The 19,515-nt window shown below is 47.2% G+C and overlaps 1 protein-coding gene across 9 annotated transcripts in view; it reads left to right on the forward strand.

The window, feature by feature from the left end:
* Positions 1 to 19,515, forward strand: part of SLC6A6 (solute carrier family 6 member 6) — a 114,705-nt gene that overhangs the window by 48,610 nt on the left and 46,580 nt on the right. For 4 of the 9 annotated variants that reach the window (XM_037387035.1, XM_037387040.1, XM_037387036.1 and 1 more), the window contains one exon: positions 19,464 to 19,499. The exons of 1 other annotated variant lie outside the window; for it this stretch is intronic. In XM_037387035.1, the coding sequence (XP_037242932.1) occupies positions 19,464 to 19,499 (36 nt within the window). Of the gene's footprint in view, positions 1 to 14,573; positions 14,842 to 19,463; positions 19,500 to 19,515 lie in introns of those variants that run through there. 4 more of the 9 variants (XM_037387039.1, XM_037387037.1, XM_037387043.1 and 1 more) reach the window with 4 other exon arrangements.

Genomic DNA, 19,515 nt, shown 5'->3' on the forward strand with positions numbered 1-19,515 from the left:
TTTACAATAAAAACAAAAATAATTCCTACCAAACAAACAAACCGTTGAATTTGTCCCTAGAGCTTACTGACTAAAAGATGATGGCATAGAAGGTTCCTAGATTTATCCATCCTCAAACATCCTTTTCTTCCTCCATGGCATTTACACTCCTGAGAAAAAGTCAGAGCTGGTCAGATCTAGCCCTGGCATCTTCCAGTGGATTATTCCTAAAATAAAGTGGCTTTTCCAAGCCTGGTGGTTTCGGATGTTATGATCGATGTTTATTCATTTGTCCTCTTTCCATGGAACTGGCAATGGCTGCTGTTTCCGTATCCAATACCACTGTTATGTCTGTTGCTCTAATCTAGCTACTTATATGGTCTCCACCGTCGTAATGTTTGAGCGCATCCCAAGAATTTTTAAAAAAGGAAAGAAAAACCCGAGAATAATAACAAACTCTTTCTTCCTTCCCAGCCTGATCTTAATATGAGTCTTGAGTTTTTGTGCTTGTATGTGTGTGAGGAACTTACTGAGGAAAAGCTGAAGAAATGGTTCCTACCTTCAGCTGTGAAACAGAGTGGAAAAGGCCAGCATGGGAGAGGCTGGAGCGGTGGCCTGGGCTGCTGCAGGAGTCTGCCAACACTACATGTCCTTCCCCTAGTTTTTCTTTTCCTCAGCCCATGGCTCGGTAGTGTTTTCGATGATTCCTGGCATCTGGCAAGTCAAAACATTATGAGGGTAGACGTGGGTTTTTCTTTTGACAAGGAAAACTGTTATTTCTGCCTGGAGATGAGTTGCCCTGATCGGCTGTCAGCGGAGGTGTCGCTTCTATTTATTCTGACCATGTTTGGATCAAGATCAGCATTTCTGTGTGTCAATTCTTTGTCTGGGGATTGTTGCATACTGTTCCTGTGGACACTGAAGTCACCCAACCCAAAATTTATCCTGCAAATTGAGTCTGTTTCAGATGGCTTTCTCTCTAGGAGGTTGTGACTAGTTTTGAATGGCTTGTTGGGAGCCTGGTCTTATCTACTCACCTGTTGCCCAGTTTTGCTGGACCTGCAGCCCAGGGGGAGGAAAGGCTGATGACCCTTCGGGTCCAGCAGCTTTGGGCCTTATCTGTGGGGAAGAAAGCGAATCCCGTGTGCATGAGATGGGCTGGGTCTCAGTGGCGGTAAATCCTACCTGAATAAGAACGAGCTGAAGCTGGTCGTGTGCTCTGAATTCAAGAGCAGCAAATGGAAGAATTAGCAATGTATAAAAATATAAGTAAACACATGCCAGCGTTAATTGGAGGAACATGTCCTTCTCACTGACCTTAGCCCGTGTGACCATACCTCTGCTGTACGGGACATGAGCCCTTGATTTCTCCTGTAACCAGTAGACAGAAACCTCATTTCCAGCTGAGGGATTAAACTGCACGTGAGGAAATGATTGAGTGCATTCCTGACACACCTTTTTTTAGACCTCGATCAATGAAAAGAAGTATCATTATGTCTCATATTGGGGCTGGAAACCAAGCAATTTGCGTATTTGCAGGAATGAGATACAGTTGTCTCAGGAGTTTTTGTTGGCAATAGGACAGGCAGCTGTCAACGCTTCAGTCTACAAGTAGATGCAGCTCATTAGGACAGTTGGATATCATCAGATTAGCTGGGCTTGGAGATAGGGTGAGACAGGAAAACATATGACAAGAACTGGCATTGCAAACCTTCCCCCTTCAGAAATACTACCTCAAAACCAAGGAATGTTGCAGTCGATCGTAGCCAATATCAATAGATTAGATCCTAATTTAAGGGCAGACTTGCCAAGTATTTCAGCATGGGTTTCAGTGCCCCTGGTACACATAAAAGTTATGGCACCAGCTCTGGACTAGTTACTGGGACTCCGGTAATGATGTTCCTGGCATAGCACTCCTTGCAAACACGTACTTTGGAGGAGTTCCCACACATTTTTTTATTGTCCACTAGAGCTGTGGTGGCAAGCTGTGTGAAATCTATCCAGAACACTGGAAAAAATCAAAACCGAAGGGAAAAAACACAACCGAACCCGATCAAAGATGGCAAAGCCTTTCTTGTGTAGACCTAAAACAAGGTCTGAAATCAAAATGATATGGGATGACTGTGTAAGAGTCATGGAGGAGGGAGTTTTAGACTTTCTTTCAGTGCCTTTGGAAGACTGCCTGACATACTCTGTGCAGTTCTGGTACCAGAAAGATGCTTGCAGACTGGAAACAATTCAAAGATGAATGGCAAACAAAAGCAACAGCAAAAAATACCTGAGTGGCAGCAGGGACTAGTTTTGAAAAAAAGCTTAAATAGACTTGAATCAATGACAGACAAAGGTAGCCAAGGTCCTCAACAATACTCCATGTGTATTTGAAAAATGTAAATGGCAGCAGATGAAGTGTTTGTCAGCGTGCATTGCCATGATTCAGTTTTGTGTTCAAAACCTCTTTGTTCTAGGCACACTTCTCTTTTCAGAGCTTGAGCCTTAGCTTTGCAACCCAAGCAGCAGGGATATGTTGTGTTTCTTTAGGAGTTTTCATCAGATGATCCCCAAAGGCTTTACAAGGGTGAATTAAGGGAGCTTCATGTTAAAAAATTTAAAAAAGAAGAAAAAAAAGATCAATTTATTTCTCCCCAAATGCAGTCAGCTCTGGAGTAAAGTAAAAGAAGAGCTGGATTCTCCAGTGGGTGAGATCCTTCTTGCTTTACCACAGACTCACAAAAGGATTTGCTATCCACTCTTAGTTCGTATCTGGGGACACTGTGAGCAAAGGAAAGAATGATTCCTCAGACATTGAGAGGGCACTGCAACAAGGAGTGCAAGGACTAGAAATTTTATCACATTAAAATGTAGGGGAGGAATAAGAGACAATTGCAATTTCCTTGAAGGGTATTAGGCTTGATCATTGTAGCTGTTGCCTCCATTCTTAACAAATATGAGGATGTACAGACAAGACTTTGATGTTACTTCTCTGCTGAGCAGCACCTCTGCTTACTCAGTACCGATTTGAGGTTGCTAGAGCAACATCAAAACCACTTCCTATAGAGCATAGACGCGCTCTGCAGGCCTCCCGGGACCACATAATTAGCAGAAGTTGTGAAACTTCATGGAGGAAATACAATGCAAAGTGCTAAGAAGTGTGGAAACCTTAAAAGGGGATGTAACTTCAACAACTTCTTAGTCAAAGCTAAGGGAAAGCAGGACTGTGATGGCCTTATATTTAAAAACCTCTCTATTTTTGAAGCAAATTTTATTCTGTTAATAAGCAAGAGGAGACTTCTTTATAAAGAAAAGAAACCATTTTATTTAAATTTGAACAGCTCCCTTAAAATACTGTCTCTGTGCACACTGAGCCTGTGTGACATTATTTTGAGCCTTATACTTGTATTCACCGCTCATGTAGCTTTCATGACTGACAAAATCTCAAACACCCAGAGGATGTGCAAAACCCTACTGGGTGATTTGCAAAATCTTCCGTTGTTGGAAATTTTTCTAATGATGAAATACTTTATTAGTTGCTGCTATTTTATCTCATTACTGGCTATTGCCACATGAATCCTGAGGGCTTTGCAACAAGGACGATCTGCACTCCTTAAATTATAATTTCTGGGATTACACTAAAATACTGTGCAAAAACTGTTATTCATTATTATTCAGACAAGTCTCAGTTTCAAACATAACTTCCATGAGACTTTAGCCAAGAAACAATTCATATCTAGGCTGCTTGGTAATAAAATCCCCAACCGTTTCTGTAGCATCTGATTTACTTCTCAGTTGTATTGGTGTGATCCTGGGAAGGAAAGTTCAAGATCTGCTTAACCAGGAGTTTCTTTTCCAATACACTTCCTACCAGATTCTGTGATTTGGGGATTCCTCGAGCAGTGTTCCTGCTAAAAGTGTTCCCAGTGCTTTTGATGTTGAGCTTTTGCTCACTGGCTGCCACGAGTCCCTGCTGTAACAGTAATACAGCAACTTCTGCTGGTGTCCCCTCATATTCTCAGAACAATTCAGATTTTGGTATATGCCAACAGAGTCATAAAAACACGGGCTGTAAGTTTAAGGCTGTGATTCTGCAAGAACTGATGATGACATTACTCCTGGAATATTGCAGCTAGTTAAAATATCACCTTGCTAGAAAGTATCGGCGGACTGAAAGGAAAACATCAGCGAGCTGGAGAGATCCGCCCATAATGAAAGATCAGAAGAATGGCTTTTGAACCAAAAGACAAGCGGTGATTTTGACCCAAGCACAAACACGAAGGTCAGCATGGATGTTTATACAGAAACATGGGAAAGTTTTCATCTACTTTACAGCTGAGTCAAGTGATGTAGTTTCTATATGTTTATCGCCTGATCTGGCTACAACATGGCCAAAAAGATGTATTGTGTAGCTGGGATACAGCCAGGTCACAGCCCCACACAAACCGGTGACGTAAACTAGTTGTTAGCACCAAGGTGCCCTGGCCACAGCACCTCTTTGTGCAGCACACCGAAGATGGGCCAGGAGTCTCGTAGCCTTGGCTGATGGCCCAGCAACAGCTGCAGAAAGGTGTTGGACCAAGGGTTTGACATCGATGCAAAGAAAATGCCCTTTGACTATTAGAAAACAAACGCCAGCAGTGTGACCTACTAGGCTGGGAGGCAGGTACCCACACAACAAACCCACTGCCAACAGCTGGGGTACGTCTAAAACTAGGTTGTGCAAAATATTAGAGACTGTGCAGCACGCAGCAGCCCAGCACTGGCAGGGAGACAGCTGACTTGCAGGATGCTGGAGGTCTGCAGAGACCTCCATGGGTCTCAGGCTTCTCTTCCATCTCTGATTTCTGCCCTGCTGACGTTTGGGTGCATTACTGTCCTGTCATGTGATTTGTTTTATAACCCAGAGGGGACAGCTGAATTCCTTCTACAGCAACAATATTTTTTGTGATGCCAATGCCATGACCTTTATTCATGAAAAACAAAGTACAAATGGGGAAAGCAGGGTGGAGCTCTGTCAGAAATGTGATGTAAACAGCTACAAAGACATGGCTGTGCTACTCCAAAGCCACTTCCCACCAGGTAAGAATCAGAGAAACAGGCATTGCAAACACAGCAGAGATCCTCTCTGGTATTTTGTTAAGTTAATTGCCTATACCTAAAAGCAAGGTCTAATACAAATTGCCAAATTGAACTTTCGGTCAGATTAGACAACATCATCCATAACAACAATAGCTGCCAAAGGTTTTATGGAAACAAATTCCCATTCCAGGTATCTGCTGACATTTTGTTAAAAAACAGCCTCTTCTCTAGCATTCATGAAAGTAATATGAACAATTCAGCAGGAGAGGAGCTCCCGTTTTGTTGTGGAAACAGTCTCCGCAGTACCCTTGAAAATTCATCCTGAGGCAAGTTTGAAATAATTCATGCTTTTGCTCTTTCAAAAATATCTTCATGTTTGGAGCAAACAGCTGTGGTGCTGGTGGAGAACAGCAGAAATATGACCTGGATTAAAACCTACATTTTACTGGGAGAATTGGGAGCTTAGTCTCCCAGTAGGGAAGTGACATTTAGGCAGCAACATTTGCAAAGTGGCCAGGAGCTCCGGGGTGGCATGAATTCAGCTTGAGGGGAAACCTGAGTTTAAGCCAGGTGGAGTGGGCACGCGGCAGCGGCCGCTGCTGCAGCTGGAGGTGGTGTCTGTGCCCTGAGCTCCAGCGTGCCAGTGGATTTGCCTCCATAAACGCCATACCCCCGCTCCACATGGCTTCACAGGACCTCCGGAGGAATTGGATGGAAAAGCTCCCAGGGGTCCACCACACCCTCCACTGTGTGCCTCCGCTCTGTGATTTATTCAGCTCTGTCATCAGGCAATCCCAGGGCCCCGCTGCTCCAGATGATGCCCGGTCACTGTTGCAACCCATCCTGGCCACCACGCAGCTCCCCCGCCAGCCCCCCGAGCTGTGCCACCAGTGCCCAACCCCACCCCCCCGCCCTGGCACTCACTGTGGGGCAGCACGGACCAAGGGTGCCTTTTGGGAGTGCCAAGGGCATCCCAAATCCATTTCGGCTGCTCCATGGGTCGCTGGGATGTGCTTCCCAAGGAAATGTGGGAGCCTGGGGGTGAGTTTTCACACTTCTCTCCATGAATTTAACAAGCCCAACAGGCAAACATGCAGGAATAAAAATAAGAAAACTTCAGGTCTTTTGCTGATACAGAGTAAGAGAAAATTGCTCGGTGCTACAGGCAGCCTGTGACAAACCGTGCACAAAGTTTTAACTGTTTGTGGCCCATTTGGCAATCAGCGAGTGGTAAGATTGAGCTTTGATACAAATCAGAGCTGACTGGCGCTGGCCAAGCAGATTTTGAGGCACAAATCTGGATTTCTTGTGCTTCATGCTGAGCCTGTTCCATCCCCTCCTTTCTCCATGTCTTCTCATGTAGAGGCAGCAAAGCGGGATTGCTCGGGCTGGGGGAGACAGGGAGCAGCCGCTCTCTGCCAGGGCACAGCACTGGGCTGGTACTGCCTACTGGGCAGGATGAGGCCACCTGGCCAATTGCTGGACCCAGCCGGTGCTTCGCTTTCTTGATTCATGGGACCACTAGTGGGTGCCAGGCAGGGAAAATGTGCCTGTTACGGGGCATCCTAGCTGAATGCGCAGTTGCCAGACTGGAAGGACCCTGGTGTGATCTCCTTGTTGTTGGATCTCAGCGAGGCAAACAGCCTTGTCGTTACCAGTTTGCATTGTGTTTGATGTAATAGCTGCAGGGCCGAGTGGGGCAGAGGGGCTCCTGTGCACCCCAGAAGCCTGAGCTCAGGGTGACAGAGAGCCCCGGGTAGCTTGAGGGAGACCTTACAAGCTCATGTTGTGTATTGCTTTACATCAATGCTGCTTTGTGATTACATGCTACTTTACTTAGATGGGCATTTTAAAGAGTGTTAGCAAATTTTATTAATTGCACATGAAGGAAAGATCAGACTCTTTTTTTTTTTTTTTTTTAAGGAACAGTAAATAACTCATGATTTCAGAAAGCAATGTACTTCTAAAACCAGTAAGGAGCTGAACACGAAGTGGTGGCTGCTCCCCAAACCCCAGGTTGTGTCCATCAGTCCTGTCAACTCTCTTTATTTCTGGCTGGGCTTATGCAGAGGAGAAGCTTGATGAAGGTATGCCGGGCCTTCAGGATGAGGGCTGGGAATGCAACGTGTACGTGTTTGCATTGGCCAGGCAGGGTGAGGCTGCCAGTGCATGGGTCTGGGGGCATTTTTGCCTCCTTAGCATCTGTGTTTGTTTGCTGTGGAGCCGTGTGGTTCCTGGGCGTGTGCTGCCTTGCAGCTCTGGCCCTCGCCGCCAGCCCCTTCTGCCACTTGAAAAAGGCCAGAGAAGAAATCCCTCTTGCTCCAGCTTCTCTTCTTCCTAAACGGGTCAGTCTTTCAGGAGGTGGGAAGGAAATGCTTTGTAAAGATACCGTTGTCAAGGCCACCTCTAAAGAAGATGGCAGATATGCACACCATTAATGTATAGGTCCGGGCAAGAAAACCCCCTGAAATGCTGCCTTTGCTCATAACGCCACCAGCTGAGCCACCCTGGCCTCGGGCCAGCTCAGGAGCTTGCTGCCCAGGAAGCACCCGGGTAAACTTTCCAAAACCTGGATCTGCCCAGGTTGGGAAATAAGAGTCAGGTATCCCAAAAGAGAAGTGCAGGGATGCCGCAGTGAATATTACTGAATTTATTTTAGGCAGCGGAGATTCTGGCTGTAAGATCACTTGAGAGCATGCCAAAGGCCCAGAAAAGGTAACTGCTTGGGGAGGCTCAAGGTCACCCAAGGCTGGAAGCCGCTGGCCTCTCCTCGGTGACATTGCTGCCCTGCGGAGCGGCATGCTGCTGCGGAGATGAAAGCCGAGGCATCCCCCTTGGAGCATGCAGGCAGTGCTGACAGCGCTTGCACCGTGCCGTGCCAGAGGACGGCGGGCACGGCCGTGCCAGGAGCAGTCGGAGCCACCCTAAGCAGGAGGTACGGTGGATGCTGCTACATCGCTCGGCCGGCTAAAGCAAAGCTCCTGAAGCCAGCTCTGCCTCCCCTGCCACCAGATGCAAGCAATTTGTTTTGCATTTGGACTGGTAGTCCGGAAAACCGAGGCGCTGTGTTTTTAAGTTTATATTACATGTTTGCTTTCCAGTTTTGTTAATTAAAATCATGTAACTGGATGAGCAGTTACTGGATAGCTTGCAGGGGTTATTTGAAATTTTCTATTTTTTCTGGACGCTTAAGCAGTTGATGCCCTTGCTTTCTCTGCTTGCAGTGCATTAATTCACCTAGCTAGAAATTCTATCTGTCTGGGCTGATAAAAGCATGCATTTGGGAATGGTGGTGTTTCTTACAGTATTTTCTCTTAGTGTTTGCCTACGCCTGCCAATGTAATTTGTCAGAATAAACTAGGTACTTTAAAATCATTTTTTATACACTTTTTGTAAGCGTTTCACCATCACTTTGAGAGGGAAGAGAGCAGAGAGACCCATAAGCAAATAAAAAGAAATACGAGCATGTATGAATTCACTCAAGTGATCACTCTTCGGTAAGTTTAATCCATCAGCTTTTCTGGATCAGACAAGTAAGTTGAGAGGGTTCAACTGCATCACTGAGCTCACCACTACACATTTCTGGACTGTTTTCCACTGCAATGCCTGCTGTCTCCTGGGATGTGGTCAGGCCAAGCCTGCCCAGCTTGGTGACCAGCTCCAAATGGAAATGGAAGTGGTTGTGCATGGCAGCCTCAGACCCTGCTGACCTTCAGTTTGCTTTCAGAGTGAGTCTGCCACAACTTCTTCCCCATCTCCTAGCCTACACCCCCTACGGCTTCCCAGCTTTCGTATCATCTTTGCAGCACCCATGTGACTAGAATTGCAGGAGCTGTTCTGCTGGTGAGGCCAAGGAAATCTCTCTGCAGGCCACGCAGCAGCAGAATATTTAGCTGCAGCATGGTGGGTACATTATCAGCAGGGAAAGAGGCATGTTCAAAATGTGCATTGCCTCCAAGCACACCTTGAGCTGCTGGTGCTAACGGAGGACTTACTCCACTGAGGGAACGCCACTAAAAATGCCCAGAGCCAAAGCTTTATTTTCAGAACTGAAAATGTTAAGCGTGAACATGTGCAAGGACATGCCAACATAAGCAGGATTTACTTCGGTGTGCAGACAGAGCTCCAAGTGGCTCAGCAAAGCACAACCGTGCTTCTTTCATGCGAGAGTAAATTATCACCTTAACTCAGCAGTGCCTTTCTATGCAAATCTCAAACTGCTCTGCATTGTGTCAAATAATGAATCTGAAATTAGGTCCAACAAGATGACTTTTTTTTTTCAGCAAGTACATTCAGAGACTTGGCCTTTTCAGGGCTTGTATCTTAGTTATTAATAGTACCGTTTGCCTTCTTTTGGAAAATTGAATTCATGTGATAAAGAGGAACTTTATGTATCAAATTCTGATGCAGAAGTTCTGGTATAAGTGCTTTTGTGAAATACAGAAGTGGAAAATGCAGGTCAATATGGTAGAAAATATTTTCGTTGGTCGATTTTTTTCCCCCAAAATTTTATAGGACTGAGCCAGCAAAGAACAATGCCGACATTAAAAAAAAAGCCATCACCTGTTGATTGTGTCCCATTTGAGGCAAATTTAGGCAGGTATTGCAAGATTTAATAAGAACTGTTATGTAATAGTAAGTTCAGGCAAAAAAAATGATTAAAAGAGATAAGTTACCATACATCTAGTACTAAGTAAGCGGATTAAAAAGAAAAAAAACCTAGGAAGTGCAGTAACTGGATTTGCCACATAAAATAAAAAGATGAGCACAAATTTGGAATTTTGCACAGTGCAAGGGTTACAGAATTTTCCTTGGGGAACAATCTTCTATTGGCAAAGCATGGTTGAACAGAACAAACAAATCCTTTTTGTCTTTAATTGTTGTGATTCTGTCTAAAAGTTAGAAGATGTCAATTTTAGCATGTGGAATGCAGTTGTGAAAGAAAATGAGTTTCCTGAATTTTCAATGATTGATTAAAATCCACACACATACTGGTTATTTTAATTTAAGGAAAAAGGATTTTGTTTCTTTATCCCGTTACATAACACTGGTTCTATTCTCCCTTGAACACACAAGTATGTTTATCATTAATCTTACAGGGAAACAGTCATCCTTCAAAACTCTTTCTGAATTTTTATCTTTTTTTTTGAAGTTCGAACCCAAATAACTGCATATGAATTGAAGATTAAAGCACATTATTTTTGTAATTAGATTAACCTCATTTATGCATAGTTCTTTCACTATTCTTCCCAATAGTAACAGGGAAGAAAACCCCCATTGTTTTAGAAGTGACTTTAAAAATGCAAAACATACGGTTCATACAGCATCCAGCAGGAGACAGAGTACCTGTTATTGGGTTTTAGCTCATTTTTATGAAACTGGCTGGCTTGCAGTTTGGAGACATTCTTTAATAATACCTATATTTTTTTCATTCTATAGTGCATTCCTTTCAAGGACTTTAAATTGCTCAGGAGGTCTTGAAAATCCTGGTGAAAACCTTTGGGTATATGAGAGTTTTTTATTTCTAGGTAGCTGACTGTCAATTAACTTGAGATGCTTCACTTTTTCCAAAAGCCAGCGTGACCACGTTGGTTCCAGGCTGTTTGGTTCCTCTGGGTTTGCCCCTCACTTTAGGAATCAGCCCCTGTGAAGGAACAGGCATTTCTAAACTCGACTGGTGTTCGGAAGGGACCTGCGCCAGCCTTTCAGACTTGCTAACCTCAAGTTAATATGTAATTAGCTTGATGTAAGAAAAGGGCCAGTGGAGGCAATCCCATTCTGGCTAGGCAGTCTCAAATATAAGCAAAATAGGTCACCCGTAACATTAAAATTTAATGGCAATGGGGCTATTTTTCAAGAAGACCTGTGGTTTTCAGTTTCCTTGTGTTTGACTTGTAAACTGGGTATGTGGCTCCATCACCAGCAGGTTCACATGATGGGGAGTGTACCGAAACCACAGGTGACATTTTAATTTTGATTTGATATCTTATTTGGATGATTTAAATAGACGAACTAAGAAAAATTAACTGTCCAGGCCGTAATTTCAGCTAAAATAAACACAGACTAGTACTACAGCAATTTAGTGGATTGCGTGGATTAGTGAGATATCCTGGTACGTAATAGCAACAATTTTATTCCCCAATTTAGTAACACTTAAAATCTGCAATCCAGAGTCACTGCATGATGTGCAAATCCCTTCAAAATCTGCCTCCCTTTTTCAAGCTCAGGATCATTTCCAACAGGGGAATCCCAAAGGTCGCCCCCGTATAGCTTTATATAGGAAATTCATGTCTGGAGAATGGATGTGATGGACTTATCGAGACCATCTTTTTGCCGTTATTGCTTATACTCTTCTTCACAGATGGTGCAGTTCACTTGTCCCCTGTATTTCTGCTGAACTTTGTGCCTGGATAAATTTTGCCTTTCTTATTTTAATGTTTATATGCAAAACCTTCCCAGTCCCTGCAAAACCTACTTGTTCTTGCCCTGCCTCGGTCCTGAGTCCACAATTCCCTTAGCACCCACACACTGAAAAGAAACATGTTTTCTCCTGAAAAAGGAAGAAATATTACACCCATTTTGATTTTTAAATGAATGTGAATTTGCTGATGAGCATATTTTAGATCTCGGTGTGACATCCCTCCTCCACCCAATTCACCCGACAGAAATCTGATCTAACTCTGCCATACACTTGTATGAATACGCATCCATCTGCGAAATTAGGCACTCGCATCCCTGCCCCTCGAGACCTCTTTTACAGCGTGCAAATACAGTGAATCTCTTCTGACTTTCGTGCCTTCTCGGTACATTTCCACACGTTGTAGCCAAGCTGGGGATTTGGCCCAGTGCCTTTTTTAAACCCTGTGACCCAGACATGGAGATTAAAAAAAGAGTTATGTTATCGGATTAAACAGATACAAGAAGCGCTCACTGTATCAGCACCCAACACCTTTAAACTCCAGGAAGCAGCTCAGCATGTTAATGGCAAAAATAGCCTCTAAGACAGAGGGAAAATGCAGAGGAAGGTGATTGCTAACCCGTGCCTTGGCCTGGGGTGCAAAAACTTGCCACTCTGGCTGGTTTGCAAAGCAGCCGCAAGGGTATGATACTCTGCTTTCTATAGCATCTTAATACTGGATACACTCAAAATCTGGTATACTGGTCACTTGAACCACACCTACCTGTAACCAGAGTGATTTTGGCTTGTCTTGTAAGTTTGGGTTAATGCCTTCATTAATGCGGGGTTTTGAAGGGGTTAGGCTTGCTTATGCTATGAATGGCACCAGCACACATTGAAAACAACAGAACTGCAAAAGTAAAAATACTAATAGATTAAAGCCAGACCTACAGGAAGAAGATAGTAATTTCAGGCACCATTTATATGCTTAATATTATACACATGCTTACGCTTTGTAATTTGGGCTCTAACTTGTGATTTCGGTTGCATAAGAGAGCCAGAGGAGCCAGAGGCATTAGTGCCGCTGTTCGCTGCTGCAGCTGAAGGCAGAGTTCCCCCAAATATCCATCAGGCACATTCTCAGAAGTTGTGCTGTCTCATAATGAAACAGCAGACAGCGGTGCACATATTTATGACACAAAAGGGCTAATTATTATTATTATTCCACTTAGTTCCAGGTACTGTTTGAAGCCTCTGACTTCAAAACACTTTGGCTGTTGGTTTTTTACCCCAAAACTTCCCCACCACCCCCCCCCAAACACAGACAGAAACCATGTGCTTTGTGTGTCAGACTTTTCTTTTAATGAGTGAGGAGCAACAGAACAAGAGCGCCAGAAACAGAAAATACAGGCTTTAATTCCTCTAGAGAACTTGAGCAAAATATTCCACTGCTGTCAGTGGTACAGCTGTGCTGGCAGAATCCCTAGCACAGATGAGGCTCCAGCCGCTACTTATATTTCACCGAAGTGACTGCTGGTTCCTAATCTGCATCGAGGCATCCTCACTGCAACTGAATAAGTGGCTGAGCCTGTGAGAAATGTTTTGCTTCATTCCCTAGTGTGGTCAGAGCCGCCTGTGTTTGTGGTCCCTCGTGAAGCCTCACGAAATGCTAGCTGCCTTAAGCGAAGGATGCCTGCAAATCCAAAGCTGCAGCGCACAAGAAACCTGAATTAGAAGATGTAGGTGGCAGCATGCACTACATCATGTTACTAGTTTAAACCAGGCTGTTCAGTGGAGGTATGTCATCAATTAGCTGCATATATCCCACACCTGTATCTCGTTTCAGTTAAAAAACTATTCACTCTGCAAATCAGCTCAGGCACTGGAAAACAGGAGTGCCCTGGAGTCAGGGAAAATGGCTTGTGTGACTGTGGCACACCGTTCAGCATGCTGTATCGTGAGGAAGGAGCATGCAGAAGGGGCACAGCTCTGCCTTTAAGTGAAGCAGCCAAGGAAATCAGCCTTCCCCGGAGATCTCCCTGGAGGCTGCTGCGGTGGAATTCATTTAATCCCCCGGCAGCCGATGCACGGGTGATGGGCTCCAAAGGTGTGCTGCCCAGTGGCTGCCGCCCTGGCGCCTGGTGTAGGTAGGGCGGTAGGGGCTTGTGTCTGGGCCAGCCCGGGGCAGCAGGGCTGCGGGGGCTGTTCGTTCTTCTTTGGTCCACCTCCACCATTCCCAGTGCAAGCTTAGCACCGCGGGACTTCCGCGGAACACGGATGGCCCTAAACCTCCTTTTTCCCTGCTACTTTGCCCCCACAATGCAAACGGTATTTTGCAGCAGAGAGATTCTTACCAAGCCCTCGGCAGGGGTTATATTAAAATGCCTAGCGAGTCTGTACGCTGCCGTATCCTTGCGTTAGCAGGACTGGAAGGGATGCAGGTAGGAGAGCAATGCCCTGTTTGACTCACAGAGCCGTTCGCCGGCAGAACGGCACCGGCTTTCGGTGCTGCCCGGCTCGTTCCTCCGGCGGATCGGCCCGGCCGTGCGGGGCTCCACGGCGGGGGGGCTGCCGGGCCGGGGCCGCTCCCTGGGCAGCGTGCAGAGCGGGGGGATCCCGGGCTGCCGGGCACCTGCCAGGCCGCGCTCCCCTGTGTTTCCTCCTCCAGGCGGAGACGGCTGCCGATACCGAGCGCCCCGACAGCCTGGCTGAGCCGCGGCGGTCCGGAGCCCGACCCCGCCGCCATCCCGGGGGCGAAGTGCCCTCGGGGCCGAGCGGGGGCCCGGCCGCCGGGGAGGGCAGCGCCGGTGACAGCGCGGCGGGATGCTTTGTCCGCGGGAAGGGCGCTCTTTGTGTCAAGACAAAAAATATGAATTTTTAGAAAACGTATAAGAATTACAGAGAGAGAGCCGCGGCGGGCAGCCCTTCGCCGCGCTGCGATCCCCGCCCCGGAGCGGCGGGATGAGGGCCGGCTCCGCCGGGCGGCTCGGGGGCGGCCCCGCTCCCCGCGGGGAAGGCGGGCGGCCCGGGGTGGCCCCCCCGGCGGCGGCCGCTGCCCCGCACCCGCCCGCCCCTCCCCGCCGCCCCGCGGCCGCCTGCCAGCCCGGCTCCGCGGCCGTGTCTGCGGCATGGCCCCTCCTCCCCCACACCCCTTCCTTTAGGCTCCCCCCTCCCCAGCAAAGAAGAGGCCGTGCCGGTGTTTTTCCACTCAGCAGGATGGGTGATGCTCAAAGCTCCCTCATTAGACAACAGACACGAGAGGTCAGGAAGAAAGCGCTTATAAATTACCGTTTCCTCCTGCTCGGCGCTGCTAGTCGCGCCGCACCGCTCCGCCGGACGCGCCGCACCGCCGCAGGGGCGCAGCGGCGCGCAGGCACCGCGGCCAGCGGACGCAGGTACCGGCGCCTCCCGGGCGGGCGGGCGGTTGGGGCTGCTGTGGCGGCTGCTGCTGCAGCTGCTGCTGCTGCTGGTGTTGCTGCTGCTGCTGCGGCGGAGTGGCGTGGAGGGGCGCGGATCGCCCCGCGCTACCGCGGCGAACAAAGGGCGGCCGCTCCGCGCCCGGCGGAGCCGCACCGAGCCGAGCCGGGCCGGGGGCAGCGCTGGCGCCCTCCCTTTGTCCGCGCCGACTCGGGGTGCCCCCGGGCGCGCCTTCCCTTCCCTTCCCCCCCTCCCCCCCCCCCCCCACCCCCCCCCCCCCATCTATTTATTTCTTTATTTGCTCTGCTTCTTTCCATCCCCCTCCTCCCCAGCTGCCTCGTTACCCCGGCGGGTGTTTCTCTCCCCCAGCGGTTTTTCCGCCCCCCCCACCTTGCGTTAACTTTTTTTCGCGGTAACAGTTCGCAGCAGTCCCCCCTCGCCGGCGGCCCTCGGGCACGGCTGCGGGGCACGCTTCTCTCCTCGGCTGTTTTTGCCCTTTTTTCGTTCTCCTTCCCACTCCTCCCCGCTGTGTTTTTTCTGGCTGCCGTGCGCTAACCTCAAGTGAAGAGGCTGGTACAGGCACTGCTGCATCTGATGCTAATGGGCCTACCTGGTGGGTAATACCGCTGCTGTTGCTTCCTTTTTATTCCCCTCATTTTCCATTTATTTTGTTGCTTCTTGGCATAAAGAAATCAAAGTTGCGGCTGGGGCTTGGACATCGGCCGCCGGGACCGCAGGGGGCAGGTGACCCGGCTCGGCGCCTTGCCCAGGGGTGATAGTGCCGGGCTCCCCCCGGGGTGACATGGCCCCCCAGTTCACCCGCTGGCTTAAGGGTGATGGATGCCCACCTCTGCCCAGTCCTGTACCGGGCGGCGTGTGGGAGGATTCGCAGGGCTTCCATATAAGAACGTAGGAGAATTTATTTCACACAGGCAAAGAAATGTGCAGAGTATGTTCTTTATGAAAGAGGAGGCGAGCTGTGTTTTCCTTACGCAGCTCCAAGAGTGGCAAAACTTTGTGTTTAGAAATCGTAAAAGCTGATTTCTGCTGTCTAATAAGAGCTACGTTTAAAGGAAAGCACCGATGGAAAAAAAAAAAAAAAAGGTGGTGGGAGAGGATCCAGAGAAACACGGAGAAATACAAACCCACATGTATCCCAGCATGGTTTGTGTCAAGGTGTAAAGATGGAGTTTTTTGGTTAGTTCCCATTTTTTTAACCGTATTGGGAAAGGCATTAAGAAAATGTGCCGAGAGGAGCTGGTTACGTTGATGGTGCTATTTTGGTAACTGCAATTCTTTTTTTTATCGCTTGCATGTCAGAATGTTTCAAGTTTTGGACTAGCAAAAAAGTGAGGCAGCCCTGATCAGGGAACACGTCATCAGCTGTGTGATTTGGGGCTTGGATGACAGTTGCTGCTGGTTTAGATTTTATGGCTTTAGATTTGAGAGTAAAATCAGCCCCTTAAAACCTGCTGCTGTGGAATTTGGAGGGGAAAGGCTTTGGTGAACCCCCCTGATGGTTTTTGGCAGTTGGGTGTTTACTTCTGGCTCTGCGTTTGGGCAAGCTGACTGTTTTTTGGCACTGCCTACCTTTGCACGAGTATTATGGAAAGATTCCCCTGAAGGTTGTTAGGTTTTTTTTTTTTAAAGCAAAATGTGTGAGTAGTTGAGGCAGCCAGCAGTGTGACGTTGTCCCTTGCCTGGAGAAAGTCAAGGCTGGAGCATGAATGTGGCGGGAGGATGTCTTTGTTGCCCTGGTTGAACTGACACTGGAAACTTTACCTTTGGCGCTTTCAGAGATAGCATCTTCATGTTTCCTCTTCAACTGTCTCTTCTCCGCTTTGCATTATTTTTTTTTTTCTTCTTCCTTTTCTCTTTATTTGCCTGCCTCTCACCTCTGTTTCTGCCCCTTCCCACCTCTCTCTCTCATGGTTTGGGCTGCTTTGCAGCTGCACCCACTGGGGGGCGACAGACACCTTTCCCTTCCTTTCCCTTCCCTTCCCTTCCCTTCCCTTCCCTTCCCTTCCCTTCCCTTCCCTTCCCTTCCCTTCCCTTCCCTTCCCTTCCCTTCCCTTCCCTTCCCTTCCCTTCCCTTCCCTTCCCTTCCCTTCCCTTCCCTTCCCTTCCCTTCCCTTCCCTTCCCACCACCCCAGACCCCCAACCTGCGGGTGGGCCCCAGGGGAAGAGCCACTTCTCCTGTGATTTATTAACCCATTTCTTTTACCGTGTGGTGTCAGGGTTATTTTCTGCCATACTTTGCAAAAAACGGGAGATTGCAGATGGCACTGTGATAGTTGGAGGTACCAAGAAGGTGGTTGCATGCTTGGGGATGCTAGATCAAATTCCTGTGGGTTTTTTTTTGTTTGGCGGGTTAGGGATCTTGGGCTAGCATCCAGTAGAAATGTAGAATACTTCAAATGCTACCGATTTTTATTGTATTTTACTTTGCCGAAACCAGGGGCAAAATGTGGCACACTACTCTTTGGTGGTAGTCACCAATTTGTAGCTTTTGGGTGGGTTGCCTGGACATTTCTTGAGTGTCAGAGGTGAAATGTTGGGGCTGTGGCAGGAGGTTTCAGTCTGTGTGAAATGCTTTATGAAAAGAGGTGCAACACTGCCCTGGAAAAATAGGAAGACACTTTAGATTGGCTTACTCTTGCTGCATGGTACTTGGGAAACCTCCCGTGCCTGAGCACAGCCTCGGCGAGGATCTTGCTTTACAGCTAATCATTGCAAATATTTCAGTAAGTTTTCCTTAAATCAATACTCTGCCTAAGACAGAGCTACATCTTAGTGGCTTCTAGCCAAGTCCTGTGGGCTGGGTATTTACAAAGAGACTCTTGGGCATGAGCTGCCATGTTTCCCGGGAAGCGATGCTTTCAGGTTTTTCATCTGTGCACCTCAAGACACAGCAGCAACCCCTATTGCTTTTATTTTGCTGCTTCTAGGTTTTCCAGTGCCCCATAGTTTTGCCCCAGTTGGCTGGGGAGCAACATTGCCCCAGTGCCCCAACAGCAATGTTGCCAGTTCCACCAGTAAGGGAAGTCTCTGCAGTGGCTCCCTACCCAGGGTTTTAATCATGCTGGCAAACAACTGTGAAAAGATTATCCTGTTTTGTTTCTTTTAAATTTAACCATATTACAACACACAAAAATGGACAGCAAAGCCATGGTAGTTAAAGCCTTTTGCAAGTAATGCTTATTTGATTGGTCATACTAATAAATTGTAGATCATTTAAGAAGTGCAGCTTTGAATAGATTACCCAGTAGGATTAGTGCCTTTGACTTCTTCTCATCACTAACTTAATTTACGTGACCAGATCAGGGGTTACGTTTTTTAAAGTAATCCTGAGTCCAGTCCTCTTAAGTGCTCCATACACAGAGCTCAGGTTCATTCTAATGCCACTCTGGGGGGGCTGCTTGCAGGATTGGGTCCTTGGCATTTAGAAGAAGAGCATGAGGATGAAAATTCAGTGATTTAATATTTGTTGAATTTCTTCCATACATGCATATTTACTTGAATCCTCAGCTGTTGTAATGCCATGGGTTTAATTGATTTGTGCTAGCTGAGTATCATCCCAAAGCCTGTAAACTCTGGGCAATAACACCCTTTAAATTGCTTACAGAGTAGCTAATATTGGTATAAGATAGTGTGGTAGAAATTAAGTGAAACTGCCACTCTTCATTGTCCTTTTTTTTCCAAAAAACTGCCACTGGAAGGGCTATGGTGCTGCCAGTCTGTGACTGAAACTGGCTGGTGTCCTACATCATCTTCTGTATTTATACTAGACTTTTTTTCCAGTGTCTCAAGATTAACACCAGCAAAAAAGCCGCCCAGTGCTGCCCCTAAACCCTGCTACAAGAGCATCCATCAAACCCCCCAGCTGGGCTGGTGGAAGGGGAGCATGAATTAAAGATGCATCCTGCCAGCGAGCTCTAGGTGGGAGGCAGCGGGGTGGGTGGCAGGCAGCCGCAGGAGGGTGGCTGTTGGGACCCATGGGCTGTTGGAAGCCTCGTGCATTTTAGCAGTTACTAGGTTTCCTGTTGTGGTTCTCTGTCGCCCAGAATGGTCACAGCCTCAAAGAACGCCTTTGCTGCTGTGGCTGCTCGACCCGGGTTTGAATGCAGTCGGTGCTTGAGCGCTGGCGTGGAAAAACGATTACACTGTGCCAGCACACAGCAGGAGTGCCCTGCTTTAGGGTGTTGGGGTAGGTGGGCTGTCCATAGGTAGGAGAGCAACCCATACGTCGAACCACGGGGTATCAGTGAGCTGGAATGTAGTTCAAAGGTTTTCCTTTTTTGCTTCGGATCACATGGCATTTGCATTTTATTTCAGTGCTGCGGTATAATTTCCTTGCTCTTGAGATGGATATAGTCACATTTTCTGTGATGTTTTTAGATGAGAAATGGTTGCCTGGTTTGGCATTGGTACTGAGTTCTTGAAATATAAGTTCATACTGATGGAGTTCAGAAAGCACTATGCATGATAACATTGAAATATGTCTGACTTTATCTTGCTAGACCCATTTTTTCCTTTAAAATTTTTTTTTGCCTTTTCTTCTCTTTTTTTTTTTTTTTTTTTTTTTTTTTTCTCCAAACAGGAAGAGAAAATCCATTCAGGAGAGACTCTTCTTCATGTAAGTGTTATTTATG

The sequence above is a fragment of the Falco rusticolus genome, chromosome 4 (genome assembly GCF_015220075.1).
Source record: "Falco rusticolus isolate bFalRus1 chromosome 4, bFalRus1.pri, whole genome shotgun sequence".
NCBI lineage: Eukaryota > Metazoa > Chordata > Aves > Falconiformes > Falconidae > Falco > Falco rusticolus.